The sequence below is a fragment of the Protopterus annectens genome, chromosome 1.part2 (genome assembly GCF_019279795.1).
Source record: "Protopterus annectens isolate FY-2018-M chromosome 1.part2, PAN1.0, whole genome shotgun sequence".
Classification (NCBI taxonomy): domain Eukaryota; kingdom Metazoa; phylum Chordata; order Ceratodontiformes; family Protopteridae; genus Protopterus; species Protopterus annectens.
In genome coordinates, this window is record NC_056727.1 from 137,152,530 (window position 1) to 137,165,237 (window position 12,708).

General features: G+C 43.5%; 1 protein-coding gene across 4 annotated transcripts in view; it reads left to right on the forward strand.

Moving 5' to 3' along the window:
• The window catches only part of CCDC88A (coiled-coil domain containing 88A), a 4,373,054-nt gene that overhangs the window by 3,408,194 nt on the left and 952,152 nt on the right, over positions 1-12,708 (forward strand). For all 4 annotated transcript variants that reach the window (XM_044055294.1, XM_044055285.1, XM_044055303.1 and 1 more), the window contains exon 24: positions 10,514-10,606. In XM_044055294.1, the coding sequence (XP_043911229.1) occupies positions 10,514-10,606 (93 nt within the window). The remainder of the gene's footprint in view (positions 1-10,513; positions 10,607-12,708) is intronic.

The window sequence follows — 12,708 nt, forward strand, 5'->3', positions numbered from 1 at the left end:
AATTTCCACTTGCTCTTCCAGGAGCATTACGGAAGAAGGAGTAGAGAGGTTAGTGAGAAAGATTCTATCGACACAGAGCATGTCAAGTGTCCTTTCGGCTCCTACCCGTCTGTGTCAGGAAATCCAACCTTCCACTACACCCACTTTACAAGTTCCTCCTCTAGCCCCCCCTCTTGGTTTTGGGGTTTTTGGATCCCAGCCTTCCAGGTCCATCACCATCGGATTCAGGAATTGCTGTATCCTCGGATCCAAAGCGTGCTGTGATCTCTCTGATTCCATCGGATCCAGACAGCTGTCAGAGCTGGGGCTACCTTGTTGAGTGTGGGTGTCACAGCTGACTCTGGTGTTTTCAGAGCCGCCTCTGCACCTTGTGGCCTTGACACGGGTTAATTCGACTCTGATTTTGGCCTTGGTGGAGCTTCCCTTGGAACAGGAGGGGGCTACAGTCCAAAGGCTTTCCCTTAAGGATCCAGGATCCTCCTTTTCTCTGGGAAGTTCTACCTTTGAGGCCGTGAAGAGAGGCTTGTCTGATTCAATGGCAAATATGGTTCCCTTCCCCTTGGATCCTCAGTCTGCAATCTTGACATCTCTTCATCTTGAGTCTCATCTGTCCTATCCACAGGGACAGCTGGTACTGAAACCTCAAGCTTCCCAGCAGGGTGTTCCCATCATTTCTGATACCTCCCCAGAGCATCCCACTGAGGAGGTCCCTAAGAAGAGAACGTGCAAGAGGAAGTACTTAAGACTCCCCCAAGGAGTCAGTCACAGAAGGTACAGGCTTTGATGAAGGTGAAGGGTCCCCTTGGTCACCTCCTGAAGATGTACAGTTTGGAGGCATTCTTGAAGTCCTGAAACAGAGAGGTGGCTGGAAGTTCAGCAACCCTTCATCTGAGGAGTCTGTGTTCCTGGAGGCATTCAGTACCTGTCCGTCTACCTCCTGGATCACTCTTCCTTCTGATGACCTCATAGATTTGATCTCTTGGTGGGTATGGAAGGCCCCGGACACCATTGAGCCAACCCCCAAGAGACTGGATAAAATTGACAACACCAGAGGACAGGCAGTTTTGGACAAAAGGTACACCGTTAGATGCCATGGTCTCTGAAGAAAGTTCCATTGTCCATCCACTGAACAAGGACTGTCTGGTAATGGACAGGTTTGTGAAGTGTGTCTGTGCTTCAGCAACCTTTGCCTTATGGTGTCTGAACTGTTTGGCACATTTCATCAGGTTACAGAGAGACCTAATTAAGGAACTATTTGATACACTTTCAGGATCTGTTTGTGATGAGGTACAGGCGTCTGTTACCTCTTAGCTGGCTACCCTGCAGTCGATATCCAATTCCTCCATGAGACTAATTTTGCATGCGGCTGAAAGAACATCAAGGACAAGTGGGTTCTGGCATTTCCATAAGGAGGCCTGGATGCACTTAATGTGATTTTGTGGAGCTTTTCAAGTCTTCATTCATCAGTGCTCCCTTTGACGGGACATCTTTGGCCCCAAAGTTAAAGAAAGACACTTTATCCAGTTGTGAAAAGGACATAAAGACCCTTGTTTTTCCATACCTCAAAGATCCTTCTCCAGGAATCAACGAGGTACTGGAAAATGTGGTTCAAGAAGTCCCAGGGTCCCTTCCAGGACACCCATGGAGGATACTGGTAGATGCTGCCATCATGGCAGATGTGGCTCTCAAAACCAAGGGTCTAGAGATTCATTTTTCAATAGACTTTTCCTGTGCTCCTGAAAGGAGGCCTGATTGTCCCCCTCCACAGGCAATCGGGGGTCATTTATCCCTGCACCATGGAGTCTGGCTAGAGATAACCGGTACATGGGTGCAGAGGATAATTTCCTGAGGTTATATAAAACCCTTTTCCTTATCACCTCCAACCTCAAGAAAAATCCCCGATGTTCCACAGTCAGAAGGAGCAAGCAACACTTCAAATACAAAAGCTGGTCAAAAAAGTCATCCAAGAGGTTCTGCCAGACCAGAAAGAATCTTTTAAGTGCCAAAGAAAGCAGGGGAGTAGAGACCAATCTTGGATCTCAGCAACCTGAACAGCTCAGTTTGCTGTACCAAGTTTCGGATGGTCCCTGTTCAGTCCATACTCCCAATTCTGGGAAAGGACAATTGGATGTGCTCAGTAGACCTTCAGGATGCGTACTATCACATAAAGATGAACAGGCGGTCCAGGAGGTACTTACGCTTCCAGATGGGAGCTAGTCATTACCAGTTCAGAGCTCTGCCCTTTGGTCTCACCACATCCCCTAGGGTGTTCACCGAATGCATGGCAGTAGTAGCAACTTACTTGATGCTGCAAGGATTCCATGTGTTTCCATATTTAAACAACTGGCTTATTACCGCCCCGACCAGGCATAAAGTAATATAGACAAGATCATATTCCTCAGACATACTCTAATCTATGGAGAACCATAAACTATGAAAGGTCTCTTTTGGAACCTACTCAAAATTTGGAATTTATAGGAGCACTGTTCAACACAGTCAATGATAGACTCAGTCTCTCTTCTAAGAGTTTAGACCTTAAGAACAACAGGTCAGGAAGATAATCTACAGTGCCAAGGTCTCAGTCCACTTAGTCCTTTGGGCTCTGGGATCAATGGCAGCAACAATAACTTTAGTGCTGTTAGCAAAATTTTGCATGAGGATTCTACAGTGGAAGTTAGCCGCACAATGGTCAATACTTTATCAGTCTATGTCAACTCAGATTTGCAAATGAGATCTCAGGTGGTGGATTCAATCAGAGCAGGTTCTACAAGGCTGTCCATTCATTCCCTTTCAGCCCAAGGCCATAGTGACCACAGATACTTCCCAGTTAGGGTGAAGGGGAGAGCATTACCTGAGGAAAACGGTCCAAGGCACTTGGTCCCCCAAAGAAACCAATTTGCATATCAGTGTCCTAAAGATGAGATCACTCCTCTTAGCACTGCAGGCCTTTCAAGAAGCTGTCTCCTCAGGGATGAGTGCAGTTCAGATCGACAACATATCAGTAGTCTGGTACATCAGCAAACAAGGAGGGACCATATCTTATCCCTTATATCGAGAAGCACTCAGAGTGTGGCAATGGGCAATCGGATCCAAGTGCTTTATCACAGCAACACATATTCTGGGGAAATCCAGTGTGGTGGCAGACAAGCTGAGCAGGAGCATTCTTCTACCTCATGAATGGTCTCTCAGCAGGAATGTGGCGGAGATAATTTTTCGTCAGCAGAGCCAGGCTTGCTATGATCTTTCTGCTTCTCCCGTAAACAAATGCAACAAGTACTTTGCCCTGATCCCCCCACAGTGGGAGTCACTGAGGGATGCTCTACTTCACAATTGGTCCCCCAGCCTGCTTTATGCCTACCCACCAATCCCATTAATTTCCAAGATGTCCTTCTGTTCCTATGTTGCAGTATTCTTAACTGTTGGGATTCCCTGCTTAGGCGACCCAAATGTCTGGCCAGTATTCAAAAAGACTTCTGCTACTGCATGGTACATGCGACATTGCACATAGCAAGGCAGGCAGCGTAGGCCATAAAGGAGATGTCATGTACTATTCCTCAGAACTTTTCTGCTGCCAGTATGAACGACAGCTTCTACCATTCATCTGACCACCGAATGTTTGCTGTTTTCAGACAAGTGCCCCTTTGAGGAAAATTCTTTGTTCTTTTTTGCTATTGCATATCTTTGAGGTTGATGTCATCTGGGAAAGACAAGTGCAGTTGTGGGCATCAGATTCCACAAAAAAAACGCACTCAGTGTTTGTTTTTCCTAGGGTCCAAGCACAATTACAAGTCTTGCGCGAATTGCCAGGCATTCGTCCACAAGACCCTTCATAGTCGTTCATAGTTGAACATTTACCTCGAGAACCAACTTCTGAAAAGGTTAGCTTTTGGTATGGAGGGCACCATGTGTCCATCCAGTGAGCCATCGAAGAAGGCCAAGAAGGTCAGGGCCGAATCTTTGGCTGCACTCCTGGATTTGGGCATTCCTCTCGAAGCCAGTGAAGGCCCAGCGGCTTGTTTGATCTCTGGTTCCCAACCTGTATTGAGTACCATTTCAGAGGCCATGACAACACAGACTTCCATTCAGGGCAATAAGAAGGAATCGTGGTTTATTATCTCAGACATCCCGAGCAGTGTTCCTCTAGCTCCTCCATCTCTAGTGATCCCTACACCTGACACATTGCTGGGTCATATGTCGGCTATTTCATCACAACCTAGGGTGGATCTTCCTGGTAAAATGAGGCACAAACAGAAACATATTTGTTCTTCACAGGATCCTTCTGATTGTCAGGCCTTCTCAGAGGGAATCTTGAATGCCTTCCTGACTTGATCAGTGGAGGAACAGCAGGCTTCTGGTGAAGAAGATTCCTCTTCTTTTGATGAATCCTTGATCTACATGGCCCAGATTGAGTGTCCTCTGGATTATGCTTCCCCTGAATTAGATTCTAACAGTGGGGATTCTCCTGAGGAAGATTTGTCCTTTGGAGAAACAGTTTTGAGGATGCGAGATCACTTCAAATGGGAAAGTAGTAAAGTATCAGAAGTTAAAAAAAGAGATATTATGACATGATGCAGATGGATTCTCCTCCCTTGGCCATCCCTCCTGTTCTCCCTACCTTTCTGGATGCCGTTCTGTCAGTGTCAAAATCCATATTCTCAAACACCAGCCCCAGAAATGCTTGACAGATTCTGCAAGGTCCATGAGGACAGCAAGTTCGTATTCAAATGCCCACCTGCAGATACTGCAGTTATCTCTCTCTGTCTGCAGACAAACCTTCTAAACTGCTTCCCTATACTAATCTGCTCCCTTCTGACAGAGAAAGCAAAATGATGGAAAAGTTAGGGGAAAAAATGTATAACTCTTCTACCCTGGCTTTCATAGTCATTAACTACCAGACCCACATGTCAAAATATGTTCTGGCCTTGCTTTCACAAGTTTCTCAAGTGATATCAGACCTTCCTGATGCTCCAGCCAAGGTGCAGCTTGCCTCTCTGTCTACCTCAGCCCAGGTGCTTAGACATTCTATTAAATGCTGTTTTGATGCAACTGAAGTATCTGCAAGGTCAGCAGCTTCAGGTTATGTACTTAGGAGATACTCATGGTTGCGACTCCAGGTTTTGCTTGATGATATTAAAGCTAAAGTTATGGCTGCACCTCTGGACAATGATGCCGCCCTTAGCCCTGTTCAAGTCTCTGCATGACAAAGGAAAAGAACTTAAGGAACTGAAACACCTCTTTGTGTCCCCAGTTCCTGAATACCATAGAAATCACCCTTCAAAGACATAATTTGTCAGAGGGAAACAACGCAGTTTCCCTTCTTCCCATAAGAAAGGGGCTCATAGATAGGGATCTTCTAGACCCCAGCAAACCCCTGCCCAAAAATCCACCTTTCAAGACAGACCAGGTAGTCTGTGACTGTCTGGAAAATCTCTCAGACATATCCCTTTCCCAGCGCCTGTATTCTCTTCCCTCTTGGACAAATACCTCCACTGACCAGTGGGTCCTTTCCATTATCCAAAACGGCCATAACATGGTATGGAAGTTTGTCCCTTCCTTCATGGGCATTCCACATCCCCATCGGGATCAGATTTATCTGTTCCCACAAGTCCTGCAGGACTTGCTAAGTCAAGAACTATTTAAGAATTTCCACCATTACAAAAAAGAAGAGGGCTTTACACAAGAATATTCCTAGTTCCCACAAAAGAGGGTCCTTGGAGACTGATTCTAGACCTCTCATATTTCGACCTTTTCCTCAAAGTGCCAACCTTTCGTATGTTCTCTCTGCAAACTCTTTTACCTCTCCTGCTCCCCTAGGCATTTCTAGTCACTCTGGACATCAAGGATGCATGCCTGCATATCCCCATTTATCCACAATACAGGATGTTTTTTCACTTTTCTAGTGCTTCCTCTCATTTTCAGTTCTGTGCTTTGAATTCTACAGCACTAAGGGTAGTCACAAAATGCTTAGCTCCTGTTATTGCCTTCTGCAGGCCCCAAGGAATACTGATCTGTCCTTATCCGGATGACCTGCTAATAGAAGCAGCACACACAGACACTCTAAAAGAAAACCTAGCCTTCACTATGTCCCTGCTCCAAGGCTTGGTGTTCACCAAAACCTCCAGTAAGTTCTCACTCAATCCTTCCCAGGATCAGATTTTCCTAGGATGCAGACTAAAAACATTTCGGATGATGGCTTTCATCCCTTTTCTCAACTACTTCCACAACTTACTCCCCTTAACCTCCGTGTCTGCCTGGAAGTACTTGCATATACTAGGGTTCATGGCATCACTCATTCCCATGCTACCCCAAGCCAGACTTAACATACAGAAAATCCAGTTGTTTCTAAAAACACTTTGGAGCCAGCATGCCCATCCCCTGGAATTTATACTCCCAATTCTCCCTTGCATAAAGAGAAATTCAATGGTGGATTCAACAAACTCAACTGAACCCAGGGCTTCCATTTCAACAGCCAACCCCAGTTCAGGAACTCTACACAAATGCCTCAGACTTGGGGTTGGGAGCAACTCTGGGTCGAATAAAAGTCCAGGGTCTATGGTCTCCCTCAATCAAGAAGCAACATATCACTGTAAAATAAATTAGGGCTTTGATCCTAGTCCTTTAAGCCTTTTTCTCCTCTCTACTCCCAGGACCCCCAAAGATATTCACAGACAACACTACAGGTCTATGGTATGTGAACAAACAGGGAAGCACCAGGTCATACCTGATTTGCAGGTTGGCCCTTCAAGCTTTGGCGATTGCCTCTCAAGCAAAGGTTTCATTGTAAGCAGTTTATATTCCTTCGGCTCAAAATGTGATGGTAGACACTCATCAGGTCCTTGAAACAAGCCTACGAATGGATGCTTCACAGGGATATGTTTCTGGATATTCTACACTGGTGGGGTACTCCTCAATTAGACTACCCCCCCCCCCCATTAACAGACATCTTCCAAAGTTTTGTGCCAGAGTTCCAGACCATCTGGTATGGAAGGTGGGCGCCCTATCCTTCTCATGGAAGGGGATGTTACTTTATGTTCCCACTCATCCAAAAGCTCCTGCTGAAAATACAGCAGGACAAGCCAAAAATCTTGCTGGTGACTCCCTTTTGGCCAAGACAGCACTGGTTCCTTCTTCTGCATTTAGCCAATGGCAGTCATCACATGTTACCCCACAGGATGAATCTTCTCACACAAGACAAGATATCGCTTATCCATCCACATCTGACTTCCCTGAGTCTAACACTGTGGATGATGGGCTTTTGATCCCTTTCCAACACTTGTTTTTCTGAGGACATGCTTCTAGTCCTGCAGAATGCCAGGAAACCCAACAATAGGAGATCCTGTTTATCCAGATGGAAGAGGTTCTTCATCTGATGACTAAAGAAAGACCTAGATCCATTTTCAGTGGACATTCCAGTGGTTCTTTCCTATTCGTGAGAGCTATTTAAGGCTGGGTTGGTCTTCTCTTCTGTTAAAATGCATCTGTCTTTTATTTCAGCATGTCTGCCTTTGTCATCCTGTAGCTTCTAGGTTAGAAGTTAAGTTCTTCCTCAATGGTGTCCTCCTAGGAAATCTAGTCCTCCTCGCTGGAATCTAAATTTTGTCCTGGAAAAGCTCATGCAGGCTCCTTTTGAGCATGCAGCATCAGCTTCCTTAAAATTTTGTACTTGGAAAACAATTTTGTTAGTAGCCATCACTTCTGCCAGAAGAGTTTCTGAACTCCAAGCCCTTATGGCTTGCCAGCCTTTTCTCCTTTTCCACAAGGACAGGGTATCTCTCTACATACTAACCCTTCCCTGCCTAAGGTGGGTAATGACTTGTCCCTAAACCAATCCATTCATCTGCCCACCTTTTTCCTAACCCTAAAACCCTAGTGAAAGGGTCCTTCATTCCTTGGATGTGCACAAGCAACTCTGTTTTTTATCTGGACAAAACAAAACCTGTTAGGAAAACTGAGCGACTGTTTGTTTTCTTCCACCCCAGGGCGCTGGGAAAAACCTGTCTCCAAACAGACTATTTCTACTTGGATCTGTAGGGCTATTTCTTACATTTGTGTCTCCCATGGGAAAACACACACTACCTCTGTGAAGGCTCACTCCACTATTGCAGTAGCCTCTTCAGGGGCTTTCTTTAAAGGTCTGGACACTGCATCTATTTTGGAAGTGGCCACATGGTCTTCTGTCCATACCTTCAGCCGACATTACAAACTGGACACTATTTCTAGGTCCAGAGCAGGATTTGCTAGGGCAGTCCTGTATAGGTTCATAGAAACCTCCTTTATTCCATCCTCCCTTTCCTTTTCATGAGTGTTGGCACACTCCCAAAGGTTAAGAATAGTGCAACATAGGAATAGGACGACAGAATGGTTGTGTAAAATCTTACCATAACCGTAGATCTCCTTTTGTTGCATGTTGCAGTACTCTATCCCAACCTCCTACCCCTTGGTACTTACTGTTTGCTGGATGATGTGATATACCTCATATCCTTGGACTGGTGCTCTGACTGGGGGCATTCAGTTCTGAAGAATGGTACGTGCCGACATCACCATTATGGCCTGTGTTGTGTGCCTTGCTATGTGCAATGTCGCACATACCATGCAGTAGTAAAAGTCTTTTGTATACTGGCCAGATGTTCAGGTCGCCTAGTCGGGGAATCCCAAAGATTAAAAATACTGCAACATAGAAGAGAAGGACATCAATGGTTATGGTAAGATTTTACACAACTATTCTTTCCTGCAGAAATCTGACATGTTGAAGAGCAAAGTTATCCTCCATTGCACCTTTTTGGCCTAGACAGATTTGGTTCTCCTTCCTTTCGCCTCACTTACTCCACCCACCATGGATTCTGGATCCGACTCCATGAACTCCTGTTGCACCCAATAGGCATGATCCATCCAGACGTATCGAACCTCAGGCTGACAACCTGGCTTCTCCAATTCCATTAGTAGTCAGACAACCTGTGCTCTCCTCTCCAGTCCATCAGATACTCTTATCTTCCTATAAACCATCTACACGTAAACTGTACTCCAGTAAATAGAAAAGATTTGCTTACTGAACCCGCCAAAATAAGGTTGATCCCTTTTCAGCTCCTTTGCGTAGTATCCTTCAATTTTTAGCCTTACTTTTTAAAGAAGGAGCTAGTTCCTCCACTGTGAAAGTCCAGCTGGTGGCGATATCGAATTTTCAGATAGGATTTGAAGGTGCTTCTGTTGCCTCCCACAGGCTATACAAAACCTTTTTGTGATGTACTCTTCTTCTCAGGCCTCCCTTTAGGGACCCTACTCCCCCATGGGATCTTAACTGGTGCTGCAGCAAGTTACTCACCCCCCCCCCCCTTTGAACCTGCAGTTAAATATGACCTCAAGTTTCTTTTCTGGAAAACTATTGTTCTAGTAGCCATTACTTCTGCCAGAAGAATTACAGAGATTCAGGCTATATCTTCAAAACTCCCTTATTTGATCTTTCACAAAGACGGTCACTTTATGAACTAATGCTACCTTTCTCCTTAAAGTTGTTTCAGAGAGTAGTATTAATCAATCTATTAACTTGTCAGTATTCATCCCCAAATTTCCTAACAAAGGCGGATACACTTTACATTTATTTGATGTTCACAGGTAATGATGTTTTTAGATGCATGGGACAGAAAATATCAGGAAGACTGACCAGTTATTTGTCTGTTTTTCGCACATAAAACTTAGAAAACCTGTTGCCAAAAATCACTCTAGCCATATGACTGACAGATTGCATTTTTTATATATACAACAAGTTGGGCATTACCTTATTGAAACCATTATGAGCTCATTTCACTAGAGCAATGACTACTTTATCAGTCTTCCAGCGTAGAGCTACTCCCCATACTTTTGTTACTCATTACAAAGTGGACATGGTCTCCAGGGGTAGAGCTTCATTTGGCTCAGTGGTGCTCAGGAATATCCTTTCTTGAGTCCACTTGGGGATTTAGGTAGCTGGAGACTCTGTCCTATAAACTGAGGACAGAATGAAAATTGACAATATCAGATAAATAAATGATGTACTCACCCTAATGTTCCATCTGTGTTGTCCATTTTCATTCTTCCTCAACTCCCCTCCCATCAACTCCCTGCCTTAAAAACTCCTGGAAGAGCAGGTGTTTTTAGATATATCATTTCCTATAGTCTCCTCTGTCTGTTACTGCTGCTATATGTCTTTCTGCTGTTATTAGCAAACAAGGTCTGAGGTACATGGGGTTGGTGCTTTGTGGGTAAGGGAAGAGCTTGAGAGTTCTCCGGTTGCCACGAGCTTTTGCAATGGCCGAGTCGGATCCAAGGGATGGGATCTAAACCCATAAGTTGAGGAAGAATGAAAATAGACAACACAGATGGAAAGTTATGGTGAGTATAGAACTTCTTTTCTTGCACCATTTGTGCAAGTATCATGTAGTTAATGCAGCAAATTTAGTTTGCATTGTCGTGATATTTAGCTATCATAGGATTTATATGTGTGATGTGTAACCATACTTATCTGATTTTTCCACCGCAGAGACAAGTTAAATGAGCTGAGACGACAGAAGGAGAAACTGGAAGAAAAGATTATGGATCAGTACAAGTTTTATGACCCATCACCTCCAAGAAGGTATATTTGAATGTACATCTCTTTCTAGAATTCTGTTGCTCAACTGAATCAGGTGGTATTAATCCACATGCTGAAGGAAGAGACTACAGTGGAGTTTGCTGCTGGAGCCTATGCTCAGCCACACTTGTCAAATGAACATTAAAGCTGCTGTTCATCACGTTCAGTGGCAAGTGAGGGAGGGACATCTTAGAAGTTACGCATGTAGTATCACTATATATTTGCAAGGAAGACCCTGCTGAAATGTGAAATTCACAGAAGAAAAAATGTAAAGGAAGTGCAATGCAAATGAAGATCTATAATTATTAGTTTTGTTTGGAAGAACTGCATTTTACCATCTCCTTTAAGTGCCTGTATTTTTGCAGTTGATTATATGTTACCCTTTAGAAACTGTAATTGCCAGGTTGGCCACAGTTATTGTCTGTACCATCTCTAAAGCTGCTCATCTACCTAGAGAAGTTGGCAGTTGATCTCTAGGGTCTTTTTTGCTATGCACTCTTTGGCAAAATGCATTCATTGTCTTTTACTTAGAAAAAATGTGATGGGAAAATCAAAGTGCAATCAGGCAGTAAACTGAGGGATTACATAATCTTTTCTAACTCTTGTAGTGAGAGCCAGCTTTCTGGTGGGGCTGCTTGTAGGGATTGTGCACCTCCTTTTCCTGTTACTTGGGTAACATGCAGCAACCCTGTCCTCCTTGTGTACAAAATGAACATTGTCAGTGCTTTCATTTGTCCGTGTGACTGCATTTTCACACTTGGAATGGACAGAAAAAAAGGTGCAGATGTGTCCTGTCAGTTCTTAGATTCATAAAAATAGCTCAGATTTGACTGTGTCCATTAATAGCTGCTGCTTCTACAGTGCAGAGAATTGTCATAGATAAGGGAGTGAAAATTACTCTTATCTCTATTAAACTTCTTATTTGTCTGTCACCCTTCCTAATACTGGAGATGGAACTTTGGCTGCTAAGTTAAATTTTGCTTAGGATGCATAGCACACTGCTTGCACTGATTTTTGAAGTACATTCCCCACTTATCTGCATAGTCTTAGTGCAGTCATGGAATTTACAAAAACTTGCAATTAACTGGATAGTATTACTCATAACAGAGTTCACCATAAGCGATTCCCCCAGGTATTGTATCACATGCAACCTGCTGTTGGCCTCATTTAGAAGTTTGTCTCTTCGGCAAGAGTTAACTGTTGTATAGAATTAGGAGCACAGTTTATATAGATCCTTCGTGATCATCCTGGCTGATGTTAAAAATACAGCTTGCACATAACCTGTCTCCTTTTTGTTTCCACTTGCCCACGCAATCATAAAACTTTGGTTCAGACGTGTTTCCTAACTCAGTTTCTAAAGGTTGCCCATCTTTGTAAACGAGAGCCTACCCAAGTTAAGCTAATTCATTTCTCTTTATCTAATTGTGTGACTGCAATTATAATAGTATAATTGTTATAATTATTTGCTTCTTTTCAGTGTATTTAGTGTTCTTTGATTAAAGAACTTTTAATGGTAACTAGTATCTTGCAGATGGTATGTAATCCATTACATCAAATTGGATTACAGGACATGTGCAGCGCTAAGTAGCCTGACCATCAGCAGCATTAGGCATTCAGTGAGAAATTTAATCATGAAAGTAAACCAGCTGTTTTACTACATTGTATAGTAGTGTTAGAATTACTTGTGATAGTCTGAAAGACATTACAAGAAAAAATGTAAGATGCTCATTGTAGGGATTACCACTGCAGTATAATTGTGTTAACCATGGGAATTGTCAAAAGTGGATGTTTACTCTTCATCCTTCCAGTTTGGTGCTCAAAACTTTTGAGGATCCCTAGTAAAACTAGATCCAGTTTTGCCACGTCTTAAAAGATTTACAGACTGATGCCATTATTTAATTCTTTTTTTTTTGCCACAGAAACAGTTGCTCATCACCCCGTACTGTCCATTGGATCCCAATACAGGTGGCTTTCAGATAGGAATAAGTATCCATTTTGGGAACATTTTATCCGAGTTTAAATTTTCTGACTTTTAATGGATTTGACTTTTTAGAAAGTTATTTTCCTATTAACAGAACTTTTTAACAGAACCCCTTTTTAGGGGG